The 26,274-nt window shown below is 38.9% G+C and overlaps 1 protein-coding gene and 1 long non-coding RNA gene across 8 annotated transcripts; one reads left to right on the top strand and one right to left on the bottom strand.

The window, feature by feature from the left end:
* Positions 1-1,051: 1,051 nt before the first annotated feature.
* Positions 1,052-24,703, bottom strand: LOC111247406 (b(0,+)-type amino acid transporter 1-like). Of its 7 annotated transcripts, XM_022798266.2 has the most exons (12): positions 24,588-24,703; positions 20,669-21,314; positions 20,035-20,313; positions 14,817-14,875; positions 5,434-5,628; positions 4,775-5,137; positions 4,012-4,282; positions 3,697-3,820; positions 3,088-3,288; positions 2,114-2,263; positions 1,820-1,988; positions 1,052-1,559 (listed from the first exon to the last, which is right to left on the bottom strand). In XM_022798266.2, the coding sequence occupies exons 4-12, from the start codon at positions 14,845-14,847 to the stop codon at positions 1,486-1,488; spliced, it is 1,578 nt and encodes a 525-aa protein (XP_022654001.1). In that variant the 5' UTR covers positions 14,848-14,875; positions 20,035-20,313; positions 20,669-21,314; positions 24,588-24,703; the 3' UTR covers positions 1,052-1,485. The 7 variants fall into 7 exon arrangements, with proteins under 7 accessions (XP_022654001.1, XP_086841386.1, XP_086841385.1 ...); XM_086985260.1 differs by lacking the exon at positions 20,035-20,313 and having other exon boundaries at positions 20,594-21,314; positions 24,588-24,702; XM_086985259.1 differs by lacking the exon at positions 20,035-20,313 and having other exon boundaries at positions 24,588-24,702.
* LOC147756983 (uncharacterized) lies at positions 10,876-13,048 on the top strand. The gene is made up of 3 exons (XR_015324944.1): positions 10,876-11,121; positions 11,394-11,544; positions 12,229-13,048. It is a non-coding gene; the product is annotated as an uncharacterized LOC147756983 (long non-coding RNA).
* Positions 24,704-26,274: the final 1,571 nt, after the last annotated feature.

Genomic DNA, 26,274 nt, shown 5'->3' with positions numbered 1-26,274 from the left:
ATGGAAATTCATTGGCGCAATGTCCGGAGAATATGGAGGATGCAGCAAAGTAACTAATAGGAAGTCTAGGACAATAGCGTTCCCAATTTTTGATGTGTGTGACCGTTGTTGTCATGGAGTTAAATAAACGTAACGTTTAACTGTATGGTTTGAAGGACACAATTTTTCTTTTTTAGTGAACTAGGTTTTCGCAATCCCACCAAATTGAAAGCATATCCTCCTTGGAATTACGATTTAATTGAACCCTGGGCCTTGGCTACTTTCCTGGAGCTATCCATTTCGATCACTGATGCACGTTGACGTACAAACACCGCTTCTCGTCGCCGGCGATAATGCTGTATAAGAATCGGTTATTGTGGCCGCATATCATTCGGTTATTGAACCGTGATTCCTCATCGTATTCAGGGGTATGAGGTACTCAAGCTCCAAGTTTCTGCGTAAACCCAAAAAGCTTGAAGCCTTGTAGCTGCAGCCCATCTTTTCGGCCAATCCACAGGTTGTTTGCCGCCCGTCCCCCTTCAAAAATGCCTTCATATGATAGTCATCAGACACAGATCGTCAGTTCCGGATACCGTTTTCACACTCGATCTTTAAATTATTTTTTTAGCGATATCGCCGTTACCGTACACAAAGCAAATCTCCCGAACTCCTTCGGTAACGTTTTCGTTTCAATGAAATGCATAATACAAAGTGTTGAAAATGCACTTTTTTACCTGGAATATCTATCTTTAAAAAATTCTTTCGAGTTGAAGGCGCAGAACATAATACCGTTGATGTACTCTTAGCGGACAAAATGTTTCGAACGGTATGTCAGAAATAAACAACGAGAAAAGGCAAGCAAGAAGAGCTTTTTTAAGAAGGCTAGAATATAATTGATGAGATTCTTAAAGCGTTAATTTCACTATCGGTGCTGTGCATTGGTGGTGCAATACACTAACTTATTTGCTACGAATGGAGCAACAAATCAAGCATAAATGCTCATCATGGCCCAAATTAGCCAGCTCTTGGGATAGAAACGGTAAGAAAATTTCTACAGGAAATTCACACAATCTAAATTTGAAATAACCAACGTTTATTTCTAAGTGTTAAGGTATAGTACATTTTTTATCCACTGCTTGCTCACCCGCACCAATCTTTTATAAATTCAGCCGAATGGAGCTTTTTTTAAGCTCTTGTAACTAAGTACAAACTACAGCGTTTATGATGTGCCTTCTATTTTGTATGTTCTGTACAATGATAGTAATGAATTTTAGGTGAAAGATTTGGTGCCATTTATGTCTTGGCTAACAGTTTTTGGCTGTTCGCAGGCATAAGCAGTATGATAGATTTCATGCGTAAAAACGTGGGTTAGTCACATTTTTTCCGGTTCATGAAAATAACCCCCAGAACGGTAGGTAACAAAATTGCTTGAAAAATAATCGTCTAATTGCATTTTTCGGTAACAAAGTAATCCAACGTGAAAAATCACTGACGCGGGAATCTTCATTATCTGATTTCCTCGTCGGATTGAGTCGTGGGAATAACATGAAGTACGCACTGGACAAGTGTTGTGATATAACCTGAAATGCTCAAACATATTTCAAATTATTACTAAATTGGGCATTACTAAACAAAGCGATAAGGAGATAATGCTGTTTACTTATCAAGCCTTATTGTCAGTGCGTAGGTGTAATCTATGTTTCTTGTTTGACAGATCTATTTTGGAGAGATCAACTTTTTGTTTGATAAATCAAGTTGCCATCACAAAATACCTCGGGGGTCCATTTAAAACGTAGTTGTTTCGAAAGAGCATGAATATGATTATATTCAACAAACTCACGGTTAATGGAAAGTCTCAGCCTGAAGTGTACAAAGGGCACATAGAATATCAATCCAGAAGCCATGAAGGCGCAGGCGTAGAGGTACTCGATCTGCGGGTTTCGCACAATTGGAGCTACAACAAGGTAGCTAGCTACAATGCAAGTAATTATTGGAATCGCGATGTTCACCTAAACAAAGATGTTAGAGAAACGTAAGTCAATGATAACTTTCTCGACTACTTTTGGCTTTTAATAAAATCTGATTGTTTTTCATACTGTATTTTTGAAAGTTGACGAATCCTAACAACGTTTACCTTGTAAGGTCGGTGATCGTCGGGCCTTGTGAATCTGAACACAATGAGTGTAAAGGTGGCGAGTCCGTAGAATAACCAGGCTGCAAAACCGAACAGGTCGATGAGGCTAGCGATGTCACTGATCAAAATCAAGATGGCACCCAAAACACCCTGCGTACAAACAGACAAAATATCCTGGATCACCATGCTAGATTACTACACACAGTATGTAACATACATGGTAGTTACATGTACAACATGTTTGTCCGAGCCTCAAATTGAAAATAACGATAAAATTCTACGTAGGATTTGGAAGCTCAAATACTTCAATGTCAGTAATTACGATGTTTTTTCGGAAGCTTCACACATAGTGCCACGAATTTTTGCATTGGAAGCAACTTGTCCACTCGCTTTGAAGGTTTAAGTAATGGATTTTACGGTCTTAGGGCCCTACTTGTGTGCTTTCGTACCTATTTACTTAAGTTTGATAGTAGTAATCTAGCTCGGTAGACTTCGCTATTACTAAGTTATTAAGCTATTATTAAGTTTTGCTATTACTGAAAGCCAGCTTATGTTGTGCTGCTCATTTATGACCACTGAAGGTCATCTTGTAATTAAAAAAAAAAGTTATGTCAAGTCCGAGATCTAAGGATTAGCAATTACACTATAATTCCTTTATGTTATTGCGTGTGTAATGCAATATTTGTCGATAGAGGAGCCTCAACTGGTGACCATTTGTAAGTTTTTTAGCCAAAGGTTCTTTAAAAGGTTATAATAGAAATCGAATTTTTTATTTTTATCACAAATGAATCAACATTCCACATATAGTATCATGAAAGCTGAATTTAGTAGGTGCTTCAGTTTAAGGTGACGAGCCCATATGCATGTTTGTCAACTATGTTTTCCCATAATGTAGTGAAAGGTTGATGACACTTTTGATTAAATATTTTTGAATATTTTTAATTCGCCTCGCCTATTCATTACATGATACTTACGTTCACTATGAGTGCGGGACATGGAGTTAGACGATCCTTGTGTATGTATGAGAGCAAAGCAAGTTGGTGACCTTCCCGTGCCGCGGAAAACGAGATCCTCGAAGCAGTGAAAGTGGAGCCATTAGAAGAACCGAATGTTGAGGCTGCTACACATAGAGCAATGAAAGCTGCTGCAGAACCAAACACCTGGTTACCGAAACGCTAGGGCCGAAAAGAGTATATTAAGTAAAAGACGTAATTAGAACATATCAAAGTTGATTGGTACCAGGGGATCTAATTTCCTAAAGACATAATTAACTGCCTTAATGTAGCATACAATGACAGAGTATAATAGTAGAGTGTTAAGAACGCATCATAAGATATCCTGATGAGTTTGGAGGAGTTTCCTATATATATATATATATATATATATATATATATATATATATATATATATATATTTTGGGATTTAAGCGTAAAAGACCTAATAGACTTGACAGGTCAAAAGATAATAGTTCTCCTTGCTGTGATGACTATTCAAATAAGACACGTACAATATTTCTCAATGAAACAATTAAATTGGAGGAAAAATGCATATCGATAGCGATAGAAAGAATATCGAATTCTTACTACTGCAACAGCTTCAGATGCGAGGAATTCGACGCTGGAGAGGACAGTCAGGTAGGCGACGTTAATGAGTACATAGCATAGCGTTACCATAGGTATTGCAATCCAGATAGCGCGGGGAAGATTACTGGAATAATGACATGTAGACGATTCAACCATAGCTGTACGGCACAGCATCTCCGGATATATACAGTAGAGAAAAATTACTTTTTAGATACAAATCACGTTTATCATACCACAAATTTAAGTGAATTTCTTAGTATAAGGAGAGCTTCACTTTTTTCAATCAAATCTAACCCTCTATACATAGGTCCTTACACATAGGGGTTGATGAGCTCCTCAGTAACATAATTGAGGTTGTTCCAACCATCGTAAGCCCAGAGCCCAGAGTAGAACGCTGTGGCAATGTCGCTGAACGACGTGGTAGAGCCCTCAAAACCTTTGGCAAGATGCTCAATTCGCCCCATAGCTATCCAGTAGCAGCCTCCTAGAATGATGGCTACAATTGCAGACAGCTTCGCGATGGTAAACACCGTTTGAATACGCGAAGCAACACTGACGCTTGCACAGTTGATGTAAGTCACCAGAGCTATAAAAATAAAAATAACTGAGCTGACTAAAACTGACTTAGCGCATATTATAGATGTCGAACATAATATGATTTGCTGTGCGTGAACCAATTATTTTTTTAAAGGCATGCTCATTTATTCACGGATATTTTTCTGCGATTTAATACTTTTAATTACATGGTAATTAAATCAACCTGTGCAGTTCTGATAAACGTTCTGAAAAGAATTATGGGAGTTCTGATGGGACAGGGTATTGCACCTATTATTTTGCTGCCTAGGCAAATTGCTATTATAGATACAAAACAGCCCGTCTACGTCACGTATCAAATCACGTATTAACTGAGTGATATTATTTATTTTTTCTTTGTATTACCATTCTTGAGTAGTATCGTTCTCAGTGGAAATATCACAGATCTAGATAGATCGAACCAACAATGTATATATATTCGCGGTGTACTACTTCTGAATACGTTATTGCGCTAAATCATGCACGCACCGTGTTACATACATACCTATGCAGGCAAGCGCAATCAGTTTCATTGGCTCTTGAGGGATGTCACTGCATGTGAGGAAAAATGGGGCAACTAAGTATTTGGCGAATGAGAGCGCCATAATGCCGAGTGACGCCGGCTTGAGCAGGAGTACAAATGTCCATGCGTGAATGAAAGCTGGAATTGAGCCACCACAGTAGCCGCGGAAGCATTCGTAGATGTAAATATAGTCACCGCCACTTTTGTTAATAATTGTTCCCAACTCGGCGAAGCTTAGCGATCCGAATAGCGATAGCAGTCCGCAACCTGCCCAGACGACCAACGTCAGTCCAACGGACCCGGTCCGCTCAAAAACGCCTTTGGGCGACACGAATATACCTGAGCCTATTGCCAGAAGATAGACAGTTTGGGTTCCTTAGTTTCAGGGCGATCTTTGGGGCACATAGACGCGAACGCCGAATGTATAATATTGCACATGCTATTATTTTAATCAGCTGAATAGCTTTTTGTGTGCAGGAACAAAATGCTTAGGAAGCTCGCCAAATTTAATATGGAAATTAATTTATTATCAAGGACCATGAAACATTCGCTGACAGGAGTACGGAAAAAACATCGAATTCTATTTATCCCTCACTGTAATTAGTAAGATGCATCAGGTAAAAGATAAATAATGTGCTTACCAATCATCGTTCCGATGATTAGGGTCACTCCGCTCATAAGACCGAGAGTTCGCTCGAGGCGAGTACTTTCATCATTATCCTGGTGATTCTTACCAGGTTTAGAATCTGTTGCGGAGTACCGCCGATTATTACTATAGTCCGCCGCCATTCTGACGCCGTTGTGTTCACCTTTCTGAGCCTCTGTCAGCTTATGTACTACATAATGGGTAACACATACAAAAAAAGAAGGATAGAAATCATGTCAAATTATTAACAATCTAGGATTTGGAACGAATAGCATGGAATTGGATATGGGAACCTGCCTTTAATCTTTCAGAGAGCATTTCACTTAAGGTAACAGACAGTACTGCAGGCAAGCGGTGTTCGAGATGCCTCAACTGTAGTTTTACTTTAATAACCCATAAAATTTGAGTAATTCGCATTATTAACGCAAGCGGATATGAATTACAAATCGCTGATTAACGCTACTAGGTTATAAGTGAGTTCAAAGTAAATGTATCACCAAAGAATCTACATTTGTAAGAATCACTCCTAAGTAGAGACGGTTTGGTGTTCACTTTAGGTTCATAGCTAGCAGAAAGATGATTTAACTCTAAATCTAGGATAAAGCTGACATATCTGGCAAGCTCAATAATCTGTGGCTTGTCTTTGGGGTCGGCAGATATCGATTCTATTCTACTACTGAGGGACGAAAAGGTAAAAAGAGTTTTCAGGTTGATTGGGTACAATCTTTTTTGTTGCTAGGCAGTGTCCGAACATGCAATTTTTGAACCTAAACAGCATATGGATATCTGTATACTCCGTCTACTCGTTCATTCACGATATACGGAACGACCTGATAACTGAGTTTGTAATTGTCACCAGGACTTTTTTTAACAACAACTGCTTTCTTTCTTTATGATGCTTGGCTTAACCGAATAAAAGCAATATGTCTGACTGGAAAATTTAAGAACCATTAGGTTTAAGCTCTACGAAACGACATAACCTTACGCAATTTTTATCAAAAAAAAATTCATTAAAGCCCTGATCAGTGATGATGTATTTGAATCCAAGAGGAAATGTACGTGCGTCGGGGCTCAAAGGTTTTAGTATATAAAGGACTTCTTCTCCGCGCAACGAACCGACCAAATCTTACGTAGAGGGATTTTGTCCTTAAGAATAACGACTAGCATATGAAGCCTACAAATAAACTTCTTCAAGATTATGCAAATGGGAAAACTTTTCGAAGCGTACGAAGCAGAAGCATCTGGGTTATGCTCATATCGGTTGACAAATTAGGTCTCCTCCAGCATCTCCACATGTGATTCATAATAAGACAAGACATACTGATTTCACCATTTCGATGATGGACGTCAACCCATTTTCACACCGCAAGGATTTTCGCTTTGGTAAGATGTATATCACATAAGCCATGAAGCCGCTCGTCCGCCGAATGCGACGGTGATTAAACTAGATCGCAGGTCAAACTATTGAAAAGGTTGAGCGGAATCAAGCAATGACCTGTGCAATATACACTAAAAGCCAATACTCACTTTATAGAAATGACGTAATCTCATTGCCGTCGTGGGCAACCGCAGAATAATATGGTCTCACCCAGTTTTTATCTGTTATCCAATTTAGTTCTTAATCGATCGAGAAAAGTGACTTCGGTGCTTACTTATTGTTTTTATGTATCCATGTCGGATGGGTGTTTCCAGCATGAAACGAGGCCTGTTTGAACACGGTTTTGAACTTAGACCTCACTGTGGTAGGCAAATGCGTTCCCACTGCGTCCTCACGGGCATCTCGAGAAGAAATATTAGCGGACAATTTGGACTAGTAGGATACTGATCTGGATGATTAAAACAGTTAGATTAGTAATTGGGGCACGCTTCACAGGCAATCATACAGTTGATTTTACCCACGAGAACCGTTTCCTGGCGGATACGAATCACTGCCAGGCGTCAAAATAATAAAAAAAAGAAAGCATCCGAACATTAATCTAAGGAGGAGAATTCGAATGACAGAAGCCTCTGCAGCTTCACGGCGCATCCTATCTCCATGAAGTTCTACTGAGTTTTACGAAGTTGACTTTGACGGCAATTTCAGACGTAGAACGCAGAAGATTGCCAAAATTAGAGTTCGTCCTATGTGAATGATGCAAATACACGAGCAGAGCCATTTGAAATAGCGATTACGGACGTAAAACATCAACCACTTCTATGAAGGTGCACGTTTAAAGTCGTTATTTTAACGCAACAGCTGATCTATATTTGACGTCTTCTTTTCGCGACGTAAGATTTCCGATGGTCCGCTGCTTGTACAATCCGTTAGCGAGTAACATCACCTTGTAATTCTTTGTCTATGTTAAAACTGAGGCGAATTTAAATTTTCTGCGCATTCAATTACAAACCTGTGCGATTCAACTGACGGTAGCTATCAGACGCCGCAAAGAAGATCTCCTGTAGCTTCTGGCAAGGTGTCCCTCAAAAATAATCACTGCTCAATACTACGAAACATCATTGATTCAAAGGAATCGAATAATTAACCCGGAAAACTTATACTGGAACGGAGGGAAACACTCTGATTGAAGAAAGCCAGCGGCCTTATTTGTTATTTGTATTCCGTGATTTTATAAAAATCTATTCTTTCAGCCATAACGAACTACCGAAGCCAACTTTTCTTGTAGCATTGTTATTGCCAACGCTACACCGAACGTATTAGGGTAACCAGTGCATGTGCTATGTTTTTTCAACCATACAGGCGAACGGTAAAGCGCGATGAAGACACGTCACTCCAAGGTAACACTCCACCGTCGAGCGCGATGGCTTGCGAGAGAGCCCGAAACTTGCATCTCCATGGTAAATATATTCTACTGTAAAGATGAATGTAACAGGACGCCGACGATGTTACGGCCTATAGAATAAAGGAAGTGGGCCAATGCTGAACGTGACTAACGTAAATAAATTTATTTACTCAAACTCTAATATATGTATGTGTATATATGTGTGGTATTACTGTAATTTTCACATTAGGTATGTGCCACATGATGCATGAGAGCGATTTTTTTTAACTGAATTCATGACTTTCAGTAATCAAAACTGAGATTTAACATGCGCTTGATAAAGGCTGTAAATAAATAAAATTTGTTTTAGTACCGTACGAAATGAGTCGCATATGTGTAGTAATCATTGATATAGACTGAGCCGCACGATGTGTATTTTAAACTGCCAGTGTACAGCTTATGACCAAAATATCTATTTATAATCAGCTAAGTATAGTATACGTTTATGCTACTGCCGCAGCTTGACTAACCTCAATAGGAGAAAGCAGTTCTTTCTGGGGGTGCAATTTTTACCATAGAACAGTTGGCATTTTTATCAGTGTCGGTTCGATTGTTTAAAAGTAAACAAAATGAAAGAAATGTATGTTCAGTGAATTCTAATGATAATTATCCAACACATAACTGGATCCTTTATATCAGCTAATTAGGTTAGACGGTTTCTCACTGCCTCCGGATATGGGGACCACAATATAATTTCGAGTATTACTAATGTATCTACAAATCAAGCCGAGTCTGAACGAACCGAAAAAGGGGCTAAACCACAAACAGTACTTGGCATAAGTCGTAGGAGCCGCTGATCGACATTTGTATTACAGTAAAATGAGCCGACTATATGCTTCGTACTATCCATAATTAGACGCTTAATCATTTGGCTAATTGCTTTTAAGTAATGATTAAACCAGTATCGAATGTTGATCTCATAACTAGGACGTAAAGGCAAAAAGTGTTTGGAGTTGGTTCGATACGATAGGCTTCCGGCACGAAACGAATTTCAGCTCATTTTAACTTTCAACTCAATTTCAAGGACTTCACCTGTCTTTTAGGTTAACAAGCAAACACGTTACCAGTACACCATTGCCGGCACACACAGGCAAACCACCATACTACATTAAAGTCCAACTTTTTCGCCATAGTATATTTTCATATGTCATTTCCGCCTGTTTTCCCCATATGATAGTATGTTTGTGTGAATAAAAAGTTATATCTGTTAAAAAGCGTGAAACATATGTATATCGTCAAATATATTATAATTGTGTGGTATTTTTAAGAAAACCTTACAAAGGGATCGACCGCTACGTAAAACAGAAATACGGGCATTTCCGTATTTTAAGGCAATTGCTGGTGCGCGTCATGATTGTCGATAATCAATATGTCGCTGGTAACGAAATCACACGGTACCAACCGTAACACCTCAGTAATTGGTAGTTGTGAATATGTCTTTTTGTCCTCTTTCAGAGATCGTTCAGATTATCGCCTGCTGGGTTGAATACTCAACCCACAAAGGTGGGACGTCATACCATTGTTAGAACTTTTCTACTAGCCGTTGAATAGTAGAGATGCTTTCGTATAAGAATCGTATGCTTAGGGCACTCCAAGTCGAACCGCTTCTCTGGGTGCAAACTCGCATGCACTGTTTCTATATTAAAAGAACAACAAACAACGCAAGTCAACGCTTTGAACACTATAGTTTTGTGTTATTTAGTGCCTGGTATTTCGAATATTTTTTGGCCTAGATAGGCGTATTTATACTTTCTGGAAAAATGAAAACCCTTGGCTTGGTATAGTTAAATCAGTACAACGGTAACTGGCAGATACTACAGTTTTATATTTCCGTGTATGAGCTTCTGTGTTAGTCTATCAAACTCAGGAACGCACGGTTCGAAGCAACCACGCGTAGACAGACGTTTTTTCGCATTGAAAGGAGCCAACCGCTAGAACCTATGGTGTTTAATGCCAGTATCGGGCTTAAAACTCGAGACAGTTACGCTTATGCATCCGTAGCGAACGTGTTTATCAGGCAATGATACTTACAATAGACAACGATGCGACGCAATGGAAGGCGATTTGGTGATAAAAACTATTAATCCGCATTAGTCGCGAAGCATCGATACCATTTCTGGTGTTATCGATGTTCTCGTCTTGGCTGTCGCCACAAACGAGTCGAGCGCAACTTGGTAAATATGCGGCAGACTTACCCTTATTTCTGCCGGCAAATTTACTAAGAATCTGGTATTTGCCTATACTTCTACTTAGAACACGAATCTCATCATGATCTTCATTCTGAGAATGCGATAATGAACGTAGTGATATATTACGCGAAATGTTTACATTTTCGATCGAAAATATCAAACTAACAGGATTAACGGCCACTGAGGCAACGGCATTTGTCATCTAACGTATCAAACATTAAGTGATGACGAAGTCATGATAGGAAAAGATAATGAAACACGACGGATTCATGTCGGTTGCAATCGTAGCCCTGGAATCACATTGTGTATGACGTTCTGTTCCACGGGGTGAAACAAACAGCTTCGAGTAATTCTCTTCTTTAAGGGAAACAAAAACGAGATTATGGCAGTATTATTCATCGATTCACAAATTATGATAGTAGCTATCGAATCAATGCGATACGCAAAGCCAACGATTAACAAGTAGGATTATACGGACGGTCAAACGCTAGATCGATATACCCGCACGACTGAACGCACAGTCAACCTGAAGATAAGTATACGAACGAAGTCTTCAAATGCGCCTGAATACTTTCTTAGTGGATGAGAAGCGTGCTCGAACCATTGGACAAATTGCCTTTGGATGCAGCAGTCGTAACGGAAGAAAAACATGTCAGACAAACAAGTTTCCGCTAGGTTAATCTTTTTTTACATTTTTCAAAATACTGAGAAAGCTTCTAATCCTGGCTGTAGTAAGTAAATGGTCACAGACTGGCAGCTTTTAACCAAATTCAGGCGCTTGGATATTAGAGGTCTCAACGTTTGCTGTTTTTTTTATTACGATTATGTCTAACGATAAATGTTTTTGAAGATGAAATACAAAAGTGAATAATATATTTGGAAATGCATTTGATTTTCTTCGTTCCGTATATATAAGTAAGAACTTTTCCATGATACTGCAATTGCAGGAATTCTCTGTGCTTGACTGTATGGGGATCAGTCTGCTTTATTTGCGTGACCCAGGATAGTTATTGTCCAAGATCGACTTGCCTATGACGCGTATGTGGATTTATTTCACTGCATCAACCCATACGCTTAAAACTCGATGAGCACAAAAACGTAAGACAAAAATGTGGCTGATCTCTATATACATTTTATCATATTTTACCGAATCCCTTTTATATTATTATATATTAAAATATCTGGTAAAGTCTACGCTAGAAATTAATGTTTCGAGCTTTAGGTCTGATAGTGTCCTGTCCTGCTCAACTTCGTCAATAATTTCATCGATTCTTTTTTAATAACGAGCCGATTATGACGAGGAGCATTATTCATGTCGAAATTTCCAGAATAAAAGCGCCAGGAACATATTTAATCTGTTGTATCGATAACGCATTTTCACCATAAACAGCAGACATTCTTTAATAGGCCTGGACAGCATTTGCGCCTCCGTTATTATAAAATGGTAACAAGTAATGAATTTCTGCAGAATATCCATCTAGATTTAAGGTGCTTTATTTTTAGTCTGAATAAAGGTATTTCGGTCTTTTTACGCGAGCCATTGTCAAATATCGGCTTTCAGATGACACCAATGCCAATTTGAGTCGACGCATATTATCTGAGATTTCAAGGCAGTCGTGTTAAAAAATCGTTAATATCTGACCTTTCAATATATCAGATTCGCCTTAGAGAATATATGAGTTTATAGATAGGGTGGAGCTCATTTACATGCACAGTTCTCGATTACCTCTGATGCTGTTCATAATTGAAAAACTGTAATGACAATCCATATTGCGCCCACAGGAAATGACCAGGGTACATTACGAAGGCGCCACTGTGCCGAAATCGACACTAATATCTCTGTAAAAAAATGCTATGGCCCCCATATCGCAGGGTGTGGCACAGATGCACGATACAGAGGGTCAAACAAGCCGCAAACCGACGAAGCATTATTGAAGATGTCTAGAAACGTTATAGCACCTGAGTCAGACGCTCTAGCTAATCTGCGCCAGATCAGACTCACCACCAGACGTAATCACGCAGACTTTGGGCAAGTTGCGCTAAACCTTTGCCTGTTTGAGGAAGAGATGTCACGTTACTTTATATCGTTACACATCAGAGTTCATTAGAGGTGTGTCTGTAAGTTTCTATTAAAATGTTTGTTAATGAAGTGCCGTGATTTCCACGGTACCGTGGAAATGAGAGTCAATGAAATCAAATATATTCCACTTGTTCTCACTCATTATTTAGCACAAATACAGCATGATTAGAGTCGTAGGGGACGTTTCGAGCTTTATACTAATCGCCGTATATACTACTGAACAGTTTAGTGTTGTAACCCGAGGACATATCTTACGCTTTGGGTTGGTTCGTGACGTTCATTTATCTATGTATGACATTCAATTTTATATCTAAGTCATGAAAGCTTTACCTGGTCCTTTGGAATGATTTATAAAACTTCTTCGAAAAAAACAGCTTTTCTGTTAGATACTGTGTTAGATTAAGAACAAAACTATTTTCTATTTAAACTAATCAACTAAAATTAACTTTTCGAAACCTTATAACTTTTTAAACCATTTTTCGAATATGTCGATATCTTAGAATCTGAATGCGTGTATATATAATGCCGGGTATAGCTAGTCAGATACGACTATATTTTGTCTACACTGTTCGGCGACCTCCATATAGCTAGATGCGAATAAAACTATTCATACACTTCCTAAGATGAACCAGCTCTATTGATAACCTCAGACAAGTGAGCTCCTATTTAGTAGCAGGTAAGTAATAAACCCATAGATTTCCCTATCATACGAATGGCTTTTGCTGAGTTTTCCCTACCTATAGTTGATTTCGCAGACAGAATAGATCATACAGCTGGCGACTATTAAATGTAAAACACGGAAGAACCTCTCTGCAAACTTTTCTTTATACAATCGTTATCTAACATTGCTGAAGCGCAATATACCCCGCTCGTTTGTTTGCTCTATCTACACTTTTCATTCAGGTCATCGTCCTATATATACGAATAGCGAGGTCAATCTTGTCTACTCTGTGTGCACTCGTAGGTTCTGTCAGTGCTAAAGACAGTCGCCACCCATAGGTAAAAAACATTAGATGACACACAGATATGTGATTGTCAGAACGTTACCGCTGACCGTAGAATACTTTGAGCTAATGTTACAATTTGGTACAGTGAGGCAGTCCGCACATCTTCTATGTTAACAGGTCCACACTAAGTTCTGGCAAAAGCTCCACAAGCAAGGTCGCGACAGAATCTACCCAATTTGACACAAGATGAACTAATTATCACTAATAGGACTGTCATATTATATGAAATGGCCTTCGGTCATTAGGTGCGCTCCGTAAGACGGAGTGGTGCCTAGCTTTTACCGTTTCGGTTCATTGACGCGTCGAGGGCTGAGAGTCATTGGTAAGGTAACATTAAGCAATGAATGGACTAGAATGAAGTTAAAAGCATTTTGGGCACATGGTTAAATCGCAATTATAATTTTACCTAAACAGGCATAATTTTGTAAATATTATTTGATGGTTTATTGTTTCAAGCATTGTTTTTGGCTATTTTACACCTGTTCTGTCATGCATACCAATTTACATGTGTGCGTGTAACAATTCGTTGTTTATTCAGACGAACCATACATTGCTCTATCTGTAATAATTACTTCCAGAGACAAATTTAGCTGTCTGATTTATTATTATTGCAGCACTTTTTCAATATATCTCCTTTTCAAAGATCTGATTATGTCAGAAAAGTGCATTAAATGTCGAGTTTGGAGCGATCGTTTTTTTTATTAGCAGACTATTGACTTGTGGGTCGTATCGTCTTTTACAATACACTCCGTCAGTTTTGGTTAAAACCAATTTTTTTGGTGCGGCTTCGCAAAAGATCGACGGACGATGGTCATTCATCAATCTGCGCTTTTCAAGATTAGCCAGTTGATTAAAGAGTATGTAAAATTTCTTCGGCGATTAGTAGGCCATACAAAATTGTCTCTCAACTATACATTGGATTTTGCGCTTTGCGTTGCAAAATGGGGAAGATCTCTTTCTAAATTATCTTTAATACGCAGCTACTGTAAACGCACTAGTACGTTATTGTACCACAAGTTTTAACTATTCTCTCTATTGCAGGATCTGAAATATTCAAGTTGTTTCTTCAAAAAAAATTAATCATCTCCGATAGATGTTACGGCTGTGATTAATAGAAAATCAACGCTAATGCGCAGGTAGAAATAAAAAGCTTGTTCAGAGAGTAGTACAGGAACGACAGGAACGGTACTTCAACCGCCAGATGCTAGGTTTTTCGTCTTTATTACTTGTAAATGTAACTGGTGTGGGTGTGTCGAAAAAATAGCAGAAATATTTCAAGTTACCTCTTGAATATTCGTAGTTGTCATCGCCCATGTCCTGCCGTTATGTTGTCGCTTGCGATCTGAAACAACAGAGAAATATAGAGGAGCAACTTTAGCTACACAATGATCTTGATCGTCATCGACGATGTACGTAAACTAAATAAACAGTGAAATATCATCCTGATTCCTATCCGATTCCCAATTTTCCATTGTAAGTTTTCGAAGCGAAAATGTTGTCAGAACGAATTCCGATTGTTTTTTTTTATAACTCTACTTTTCATGTTTATGTATTGTAGTAGCTTTAATTAGAGTCTTCACGAGACTGATCGTAAACATATATATATATATATGTAAATAGTTTTGATTGTAGTCTTATAGTGGATTAGTCGAAGAGATGGTTTTTCGCCATAAAGTGTTACAGCACATTAAAATCAGAATTCAGGAGAGTTTAAGGTTTCCGTGAGCGACATCAAGTCATGAGTGGGGAAAATCGCTAGGTTAATACGGCTGCGGGGCATTATTGAATTTGCAATATTTTTATGGACCACTGTCATCATACGAAGCGTTTCAAATCAAGCACTGATTGGTATTTTTTTTCGTTTGAATTTCAAATCAGATCAGTGTATACTTTGGATAAACTAAAAAGGATAATTTCTAGAGTCAAGAACAAGATCGTATTCATAAATGATTAAGACTTGCCGCTAATGCAAAAAATAGGGTTCGCTCGTATCATTCTCGCCTTATATTTCGCGGCCAAGTGAAACTAGAGAAGGCTAAGATAAACTGTGACAAGTATAGCTAAAAAAATGGACACCGCTATATACGTATTTTGCTGGTTGTTGATACAATACTGGTAGCGCGCCTTTGGGCAGGGTGAATGCACTACAGTCCTGGTTGCATCATCAATAGCAGCCGATCCTCCTGGTGACTGTCCTGTTAAAACCGATATGCTGGATCTAAGACAGCCTTTTAAAGAGAAGAAACATTTCAACGGTTCAATGTAGGATACCAACAACTAGTCCAATAGCAAGATACCTTACCGATGCAATGTGGAAATCACGCAAAAAAGATGAGACAAGTCATTAAAGCGTTTCTCCCCTGGGGGTGTTTCCATAATGGCGGCTGAGGTTCAGGGCGACGGCCTGATGCAGTTTTACAGAGAGCAAGTCATACCAATCAATGAAGATATGTTCACTACAAAACGATGTTTTACAAAAAACGTTTTTGCAGTAATGCTTGCAAATGTGAATGCACCTGGTTAAATGATGGTAGCTTTGTGCCCACCTTACAATCGTCATGATAGTGCAGTGGCTCACATGTTTTCCGATGGAAGTCCCAAACGCGATCCCATAGGATCGATTGCGGGGGTAAACACATTTCTTTTCGTGGTGGGAGCGCCAACCGCCTAAAGTAATGCCTAACGCCTTAAGTGCCGGACGTGAAACGCGAAGAACATTTTTTCGAGTCAGACTGAAAAGAGGCGTATCTGTATGATTTAAGCATACAAATTGTACATTGTAAAATATTAAAATGCGCACAAATAAGTCTAAGACTCTAATAAGTCTAATAAGAAATTAATTCAATGTCTTGCTCTTGAATGAAAACCGCCATGCGCACTCTTAAACTTACAATAAACACTTAAGAACTTAACGATCGTAGGTTGCCGCTGGTTGAAGCCAGCCATCGTGTTATCTACTTTTGTGGCTAGGGTTTAAATGCATTCAGAAACGGACACGTTTTTTCGTGCTTTTTTTTAAAATTAAATTGTATATACATTAAACTCGAAGCTTGAATCTGCGAACATAAGAGGATTCCTTTTTCAAAGCTAATGATATGTTATTGCGAATAGAATTTATGATCATGCGTTGTTATATTTTAAAATTTCTAGGTAGATATTTATAGTCCTTGCAACAGCGCAGAGGGTAATGCGTTTGTCTATAGAGGTGTCTATAGGTGCAGATTAAGCGTAGGTACACTCTGTTTTATGCTAGGACCTAGCCCTTTAAAGTAATTATAGCTAACGATCCGAGTACTGGGACGTATTTATACAAGGATTAATGCCATGACAATTGCCAGAAGAAACCTCGCTCTGATCGAGCCAGTTGCATGATACTACAAAGCAGCGTTACGAAGTGAAGCTTCGATCATTTTTACTTTCAAGTGAAGTGGCACATTTTAACTATCACATTTATCCTTAAATAAGACAAGTTCACATTATTTCAAATCAGCTTGTGGACCTGTTTAGCTCTACTCCAACTTCTTCCCGGTATAACTCCTTGTCGCTTAGGATAATATCTGATTTCATGACAAATTTTAATTGGTTGAGAATATTCTTATCATACAGCTGCTGATATAACCTTTCATTTTGTATTAAAAAGAAAAATTACTTCTACTTCTATTATGTAGTAAGCCTATGTTTATCTGTTGGGTAGACGTTCAATCGGGTGTTTCACAATTCTTTAAGCACAACGTTGTATAAAGCCCGACACTTTCTTTAGGTTAAACAGCCCCCAAGCATGTACATATAGTTACTACAAAATAAAACTACCACTGTTAGCTTAATCATAGCGAGCTGTGTGGGTTCACCAACCCTCTCGTTATTTGAATTGAATCGGCTTCTTTGACGATTATTAATCGCCTTTAGGCTTAATGACTTCGCCCTGATCACTACGCTCGTGCCTAGGTAGGTCCTTTCGCAACAATAAAGATATATAGCTATTCGAGGTACTCTATGTGCATTTGATTTTTGAATACAGCGTTAAGGCGGTACAAAATTCCGTGAAATTGCATAGTGCACACTAATATTTTCTACGCGCTCGGATCATGGGCGCAGAATCTAAGCTTAGACAAAATTTTTAAAAATATTTTAAACTAAGCTTGCAGGCTTGTGTTAATGAGTAGAAAAACAATTACGGTGACAGGCTTAGGTTATACAAAAAAACAGACGCAAAGCGGGACGATCAATACAACTCGCGTGGTAGTTAGTTATGTTGGTAGTATGGACCTTTATTTTACCGAATATTTTTTTCAATTGGGAATGTGAGCAAAGTTTCCGCAATAGGGTCGAATGTGGAAATGGTGGAACGTAAATAAGCCCTGGCCTTACCTCGGAGAAGATAGGCCAAAACTGCTATATTCTGTATTGTGTTTAATTATGTTTCAAATGTGTTGGCGTTTTAGACAGAGCGGTGAATTTATCTCCTGGCGTAAAATGAAAATGCTTCGTTGGTGTACTTGAAGAGATTTAGGTAAAGGTAAAAATCGAGGAAGCTGAACGTTCCTGTAGTGCTTAAAATGCACGAGGTGATTAATCAAGACTCCAGCGTCTTCGGGAGTCAATTATGGACCTGTCACTCTTCTAGCTCAATTTTTATAAGAATTCACATTTTGATAAAAGACAGACAATGATGTATTCCCAGCTGTTTTCATTGAAACGTAACACTCGTGTTGTATGTAGTTAAGGCACTATTGATTGTAACAGGGCACCTTTTTCTCCGTTTTTCAGTTCTCTCTTTTATCTTTAAGATACTTATCCCGTGAAAACATTGAATGGCAATACTGCACTGCTGGTCCATGAATATTAATCTCTTTTCAGCCCGCATGATTTAATTTACCTAAAATTAGAAATGTATGTAAGGTCTCTGTGTAAATAATCATTTCATTAAAATACTTTACTCTTATGTGATGCTAATATATCCCGCAATCGACCATCGACACGCACCTGTATGCGTGATGAAATGGGTCTGAAGTTTGAAACTACAATTTTTTTTGACAATTGCTGTATCCGTATATGCTACAACAAAATCCTTAGATCTCTTTGAATGTACGTTACGTAAGATATGGCGAAACACCCTCATCAAAGGCTATTCATTTCGGCCTTACTACCTTTTAAAGAAATTCGTCAGATTTAAGTCAAATAAAATATCCTTCGATAACATATATATACCCAAATGTTTGGTATTTGACAATCAGAGCGACTAGCTTGCAGTGTTGCATCCAGAAATTGTATTCTATCAATTGATTGGTGGTATTAGAGTCGTAAACGAGTTTAAACAATTATCCTCCTGAATAGATAACACCAGTTTTAGGAAATCATAAAGTAGCTTGAAAAATTTACGCAGACGGCGGTCGGCCTGTATATGATTCTGAAAAATGCAACTAACGGCGGGTTAAGGTAGTGTTGTGCCCACTGAGACGGCTAAAAAGGCGGAAATAGCTCTAATGTGGTACTTTATAGAGGACACTTATATCGATACTTGTAGTCTATTCGAGATCGAATCGGTTCACTAGGCGGATGGGGTTATGGGTTGATGAGACAGCAAAAGCTATGTGAATGGATTGTCGCATAGAATACATGACACCTTTGACGTGGTTGATGTAGTTGACCCAATATGGAAAAACGATTTTCTCAACGCTGAAACCAAATTATTTCCGCAAATAATTGCGTTCAATATTTGTTCGAAGAACTGTGGGAACGCAATTGCCATCATCCAACTGACTTATGCGGTAGAACTGTCGTCCGAAATACGCGATGCAATAGTTTTGTTTCCCGTGAAAAGGTCCTATCATATTATTTTGAAATAAGGCGGTCATTTGTAGTTTATTTGGGTAAGTCCCATTTACTTCTGAAAATCAGGTGCATCACAAATTATTTCATTCATGATCAAAATTTTCCCGGTCTCACTGTTTCACCAAAAAACAGCCGTCTATCCACAACTCATAATTTCCAGCAAACGACTAGCAAAACTATTTACAAATAGTACTATGTGTCTATGCATTATCGTATTATTAGGAACACTGCCTGACTAGCTGAGATGCGCGTTAGCTTAGGTGAGATGGCCTACCACAGGACGCTTGATGCATGGTTTGTATCAATCATATGCATATCGACTAACGTCAGCTGACATTTTGGGGGAATAAAGTAGACGGAGCAGCACTGACCTACGTAAGTGAATTAAACGATAACATATCGAAGGAAGATTAGTTAATATTCACACCAAAAACGGATGCCCCGCAGATCGTTATCCAGTTCATCTAGCCTTACGGGACCTTCATCCATAATGGACCTATTAATTTACTGCGAAAATTAGCAGTCATTTGTTTTTTCAGTCATACCTTGAAAAGTTGTGTCAAATTTATAACATGGCTCAGATTTTTAGTTTACTGTTATCGACTATAGCTATTAGCAACCTCTACTATAAACCAGGTAACTTATTATGGATAGTTAATAATTGCTCACACATGAGTAGTTGACAAAATTATCTGTAGATTTTTTATGCTCTGCTTGAACGCACACATTTACTTGCATGTATCTCAGCTATAAAAAAAAAACACAAGAATTCAATTTAGCGAATGCCAGACACTATTGGGTCGTCACTTTTTTAACACTTTATATACGTGAAAAACGTTCGGTTTTGCGTGGCTTTGCTTATCTAATTACTGCCTCTCCAATAAGTTGTAAAGCCACATCTCTAGACGGTCTGGCAGAGTCGCTCCTCCTTCACAACACAGCATAAATCTGCAATGTACAATGCAATTGTAAATACACCGTGCGTGATACGGCACTTTCCATTGAGACGGTCTTTTTAGACAAGCACGGCCTCCGCCTTCCACTCTAGCCTATCTATGTTTCGGTATGGGGGATTTCGAATTCTGGTGTTGCTGCGACAGATCCGCATTACTGTAGCAGTTTAAATCCATATGGAACTTAATACGAAATTTGTGATTAGAGGCTATGTGTAGCGTAAACTTTTCTGATGCCACTGTTCCAGTCTAAAAAATATATCGTCTTCTCTCACTATTTCGCTGTCAGCTTCTTTTTTTCCAGATGTTTATTCCTACGATGCGAAGAAACAACAATATCGGTTCCTTGCCTTTGCGATCGTTTATTCAAAGTTATTGCGCTGCCTTCCGTCCGTTTTCCGCCACACACACTGTTATTCACACAGCTTGAAAAGTATTTAGTCAACAAGCTTCGTTCACCGTATATCTTTCCTACCACATTCCCACGTCTTATACGATTGTCGCTTTTCGTCCTTCTGAGGCTGGTTCTATTATACGACACAACAGTTATTACTATGGTACATTAACGGAGGTAGACTTCATTAACAGACATGTGAGTCAGTGATATTTGTCAATCTTGTTCGTATTGATGTTGTGGTATTGGTTGGTATCAGACTATACTTGTGCCTGCCTTCGGCTTGCCACTGGCCTCAGTTTGCTGAATATGAGAAGCACTTTTTTCCGTAATCGCACGCGCAAATGCCTCGAATGCACATCGGCCCTGTACTCGCTGTACGGCCCTATCGCTGCTTGCTGGGCAGGAACGCCGTCACCCCTCTCCTATTCAAGAGAGAGTGGCAGGGCCCAACCAGCTCACACCCAGGCCACTACTATTACTCCTAGTGCTATCACTATTGCTATACGGTCCGGTTGACTTGCGAGCATGGCTGTCGTCGATGGGTCGCTCAATCGGTCCGTCCGACCGTTCCCCTATCCTTCGATACATGTGTGCGCGAGCTAAAAAACGACAAAAACCAACACATCAATTAAAGGAACTGTTACCTGCAAGGAAGTGGAACAGGAATAAATCATGTTGGCCTAGCCTAGATAGTGGGACCCGCGCACATATAGCCAGCTTTGTCAAACCTATATAAGGGAAAGCCTGAGGAGCTCATAGTACATAAAAAAAAATGGGAACAAAGCCGATTGAAATTATTTGTTGATTTCAAAGGTATGCAGTTGCGCGCAGACATAATATCATCTTGCAATAGAGCATCTATTGTGCTACTTGATGATACTGACGCAAGACTTGTGTGAGTTTAGCATCATTGAACCAAATACTAGAAAGTTAAGGGTAGGAAAAACTGACCTCGATTCTCCATTCATGCTCTGAGTAAGTGAAATTTTTAAGGGAATTGAGGAAAGTTTGTAGTCTGCACCGGTCGTGTATGCTGGTTGCTGATTCAATGCATGTTCTAGGAGAAAGTAGATGGCAAAAAGCAAATCGTTCCTCTTCTGCAGTATTAGAGCTTTTCTGTTATGTAAAATTAGGTGACTTTGAAAATTGATCAGTTTCTAGTGATCACAGACTGTCCATGTTTTGGCTTAGAGCCATTTCGAACATCTGTAAGTTCACTTGCAATAGACATCCACGAGCAGATTCTTTCTTTAGAGCAGTTCTTAGCTTTTAGCTTTTGTTTTTAGCTTCATTGTTTCGAAATCTTAAAAATAGAAATGCATAATAAAACATAAAATTTCGATTTGTATTCCATTAGACCGCGACACTGTATGCATAAGCGGTTACCGTGCATTGGTTTCTAGCAAAATTAAAACGGGCAAATATGCCTGTAAAAAAACTAAAGTCCCCATATGAAAATGTTGACAAGCAGCTAGGCATTTTGATACAAATTTTCTGAGGCTGTCGATTAAAATCAACTACAATCCTAGTAAAATGTGTTGCAAGCGTTCAGTTTAGGCTTTCTGAATGAAGTACTTAGCATGGTTGTGAACGGTGAACAACGGTAAAATGCTAATGGCGTCGGTGGTATTAAAGCCATTGCTTTGGGGGAAAGCTAATTTATATGACGCGTAGGGCGTTCAAATAGCATGAGTCATATTATTTATTGTGACATTAAAAGGAGCAATAGCAATAATCACAGTATAAGGACTGTAGTTTAAAAGACCGTTTGAATGGACGATCTCGCAGTCTTCATGAGACTTAACCCTACAAGAAGGTTAAATGACCATGCATAGCAACCAGCTTTGCGTAAGACTTCAAGTAGGCGTCAAAGGTTTTTTTATCAGTAGCTCCATATCCTATTTAGGTGGCCGGTTGGAAGGCACGCATTTGCTCTCATCATCGATAGTCTCGTCGTTAGTAATGCTGTGATCATCTTCTTCCTATAGGCTCAGGCTTGCAAAACATTTTTTTTAATGATTAGAGAACACTAACAAAAATTTTCCTTAATTTCAGTTTTCAAGTACAAGAGGTCGATTTGTTTGTGCTTGTGGAGCAGTTTAGGCAAAAATCGAATTGGCGAGTTGTAATCCTTAATCTTTATTCCACTCCAGTCTTTAACCAAGACTGAAACCAAGGCCGTTGTTCCAAAATGGCCACACCTTCACCCTAACCGTTCCGTGATAGGGGCAATAAGTATACCAGTAAGTAAACGCGATGTCTGGCAATTGTTTCTTTGCTTGATTTTGGCTAAATCAAATAGCTTGGCATGCCTCTATGGAATGTTGAACTTTTTGGGTTACGCCGAAGTTATACAGTGTCATATTTGTCAGAAGGTGATGAATAAACATGCCCAGAGGCCTTAGGCCGAAGGCTTTGCCAAAATCCTCTTTATAATATATTTCTGAAGCCATGCTTCATGGGTCGTTTTGATAAACTAATAAACGCTTGTGGTAATCTAAGACCACTGCATAATAAAAGCAGGTCAATTTCAGATATTTCGTACAACAATAAGCTACAAACGGAAATGTTCCCTTGGGCAATGTCGCGATCATGAAGCTACTCGAGAGCATTTAATACCACTGCAGAAAAAAATCTTGCATGCTCTTTGTTTTTAAATGACGGCTGGCTTTTTGGGAAGTCAGCAAAAATTCCAAGTGGCTGGCTTTTGAGCACAATGACCCCAATTTCCCGTCTTTTTTGGTTAAGAACAGCAGGTCAATAACAAAAAGTTGACTTCGCCGAACCTGATCAGAAGGCAAAACTCGACGAAAACATCTTGCTGACCCAGTAAACGCTTTTTAAATTTTTGGCTAAGGGCCAAATACTTCACTATCTGCCTACACAGAGATTCACGTACCGTTCGTAACGTAATGCATAACCCCATATATTGAAAGTAATCTAATGCAGTAATTTCAAGTCCCTCAGTTCCTTTCCGCCTTTATCGCTCACTTCTTCAGCATCCGACTTCTGCAACTTTACATCTATTTCAGCGTTTGGCTATTTATAAATTTGCACCCTTTATTGGTTTCAGAATGGGGCATAGAGTATTTCTTGCCAGTAGAATATCTACGAAAATTATAACGGGATCATTTGCATGTGCAATGCATCGCCAAACATACGCATTCCGTATGTAAGACAGTTCAGTCAGCGCTCATTGTTTAGAATGCCCAGATTTAGTTGGCACAGCGGTATCCCATTCTGCTCGTTCAATCGATACAGTGTAGCCATGCGAATTTCCTTCGCCGCCCAACATAAAAGTATCTCCAAATGGCATCATGATTTCCTTATACGGAAGAAACAATCGAGCCGCGCCACGAATAGTTCTCAAAAGTAATGTGATACGACGCGAAAAGTTTTGCGACGAAGGCTAACCGTTTGAAGCAGTGCCTGAATGCAACGCTAGGCGTAATGTAATAGTTCAATATATTTGAAGAGTTGAATTATTTTATTGACTTCTTTATTAATTTGTTTATCTTGAGTGAGACGTCTTACGAGACCTAAATGCTTCGAGTTTTACGTCCGGCATAGCCGTTGAGCCCTCCATCAGACGGCCAGCTCTCAGCACGGAACGAATCGTGTCTATGTCCGGATTCGAACGTAGACCACCGCCTATCTTCAAGATCAGCAGGCAAATATGTTACGTCCTGTGAAACCTAGTCTGAGAAAGTTACGACTGTTATCAGGTAAACCTTGCAGTGACTTGTTTACCATCACAGTCTCCGGCGAGAATGCAGTGTTAGAGTCGCTCTTCACAGAAGTCCTCCTTTCTATAAAAATTAAACACGCCCCAAGCAATTAAATCACTGCTATTATTAATATTATTTTCTTACTTGGAATTTCGTGGCGTGTTGTAGTTGTTTTAGATAGGCGCGATGCTTTCCACTGCTTTAGGATAAGGTCAGGTTCCCGATTTGTCTGATATTAATTCTCCTGTTACCAAAAGCAACCTAGAATTTTACAATAGTTTAAAAGCAATTGTAGCTCATAACAATGCATTACCATTTCGTGTATTTGTCACATAAACAAGACCGCCATTTACTACTCTTATGCACGTCTCATACTAATTGTGTATTTTTAATAGGGTTGCGCCAAGTAAGCTATCACATCCTTACACCATTATGGTAACAGATATGATATAGTACGCCTCACTGTTGCTGTGATACAGCCAGTGTCCCTAACTTTAATAGGCTATTCTACAATAGGACGACTAATTTTTGCTATGGTGTTGGGATTTGCCCATGTTATATTACAACATACCTACCTTTCGAAGAACTGACAAGTCTCCTGGAGCAGGTATGGGTCGGCCAATATCAGCTTGAAGCCGAAACCCAATTGTGAACGTTAGTTGATCGCATATAGTGAATATGAGTTTCTTCTGCTGGCGATTGGTAAATTGCATTGTATGCGCATGCGTTCGTTGTAGACTTGACTGTTTTCTACGCCCTGTTGGAAACCGTGAGTGCCGATGGCCCGTTCTAGAGAAAATGCTCCCGGTTCAAACTGCTGTCCGACATGATAAAATCAGCACCTTGTATTTTTACTATTCATGTCTTGGTGTTAACTACTTTGTTTTACATGGAGATGTTTAACTTTGCGGTACTGAGTTAGATCTTCCTACCTGTTGATATCGTTGCTAAATACGTTTTTCCAAACATGATTGATCGTGATACTGCTTTCACATCACTTCTCTCAAATGTAAGCAGCTCCATGAATCGGCTAACGGTGCCGGTCTACAATACTTCGTCACAGGTAAGGACGAAATACCCCCATGCAGTATTTATAATTTACATTGCATAACGCTCAATACGCTTGTATGGCTTCGTATAGGGGCGCTATCCTTACCCTTATGATGCGCGCAGTGTGTATCCGAATAGCTGTCTCCCTCCAAGTGTTGTCTAGCTCAATTCCTGCGAATCCGGAGGTTCTGATTGGAACAAATAAAAAAGTGATATCATAACATATTGTTTGAGTTCTCCCAAATGCATGCACTATTATGCATTTTTTTTTAATATTTCTTGTAATTAGATGAAAATATATGAATAACGCAAAATCTTATGTATAAAATATTCTTCTTTACCTACGTTCATTGGCGCCATCGCAATACAACCATTCACAAGCGTCAGCCAGTTGGTAATTAACGTTACCGATCTAATGATTTCACTATAATTTAAGGCAATTTCTATACGAATGGTATTCTTTCTAGAATTATACTTTCATACAGAGGTTCTCAAATGTAGTGCGTTTGTTGGGCACAAACAAGTTTAGAAGTAATCACAGGCGGCTAGTATCTATTTCAAGTTATGTGCAAATAAATAGTAAGTTAAAAACTCGGGATAATTAAAATACGAAAAAAAACAGAGTTTATCGATCATTTATAAGTTAGTAAACTTCCAATTTCAACATAGCATAGATTATAGTAGTCTCCTGCAACAAAAGCTTTGTCAGTACGTTTTTAGTTCATCATAACACGACATTCGAGCAACCTTTATTTCGCATCGGAAATATCGTATCGACTAA

This window comes from Varroa destructor, unplaced genomic scaffold (genome assembly GCF_002443255.2).
Source record: "Varroa destructor unplaced genomic scaffold, Vdes_3.0 BEIS01000003.1, whole genome shotgun sequence".
NCBI classification, from domain to species: Eukaryota; Metazoa; Arthropoda; class Arachnida; order Mesostigmata; family Varroidae; genus Varroa; species Varroa destructor.
This window is presented reverse-complemented; position numbering and strand designations above follow the sequence as displayed.

Bases quoted from the DNA above. Each gene is read 5' to 3' on its own strand.
- LOC111247406 (XM_022798266.2), bottom strand. From the start codon at position 14,847: ATGGGCGATGACAACTACGAATATTCAAGAG. The intron at 5,629-14,816 runs GTAACTTGAAAT...CCCATTATGTAG, and splicing joins CAACTACGAATATTCAAGAG to TACATAAGCTGACAGAGGCT. The intron at 4,283-4,774 runs GTATGTATGTAA...TTATTTTTATAG, and splicing joins GATTGCGCTTGCCTGCATAG to CTCTGGTGACTTACATCAAC.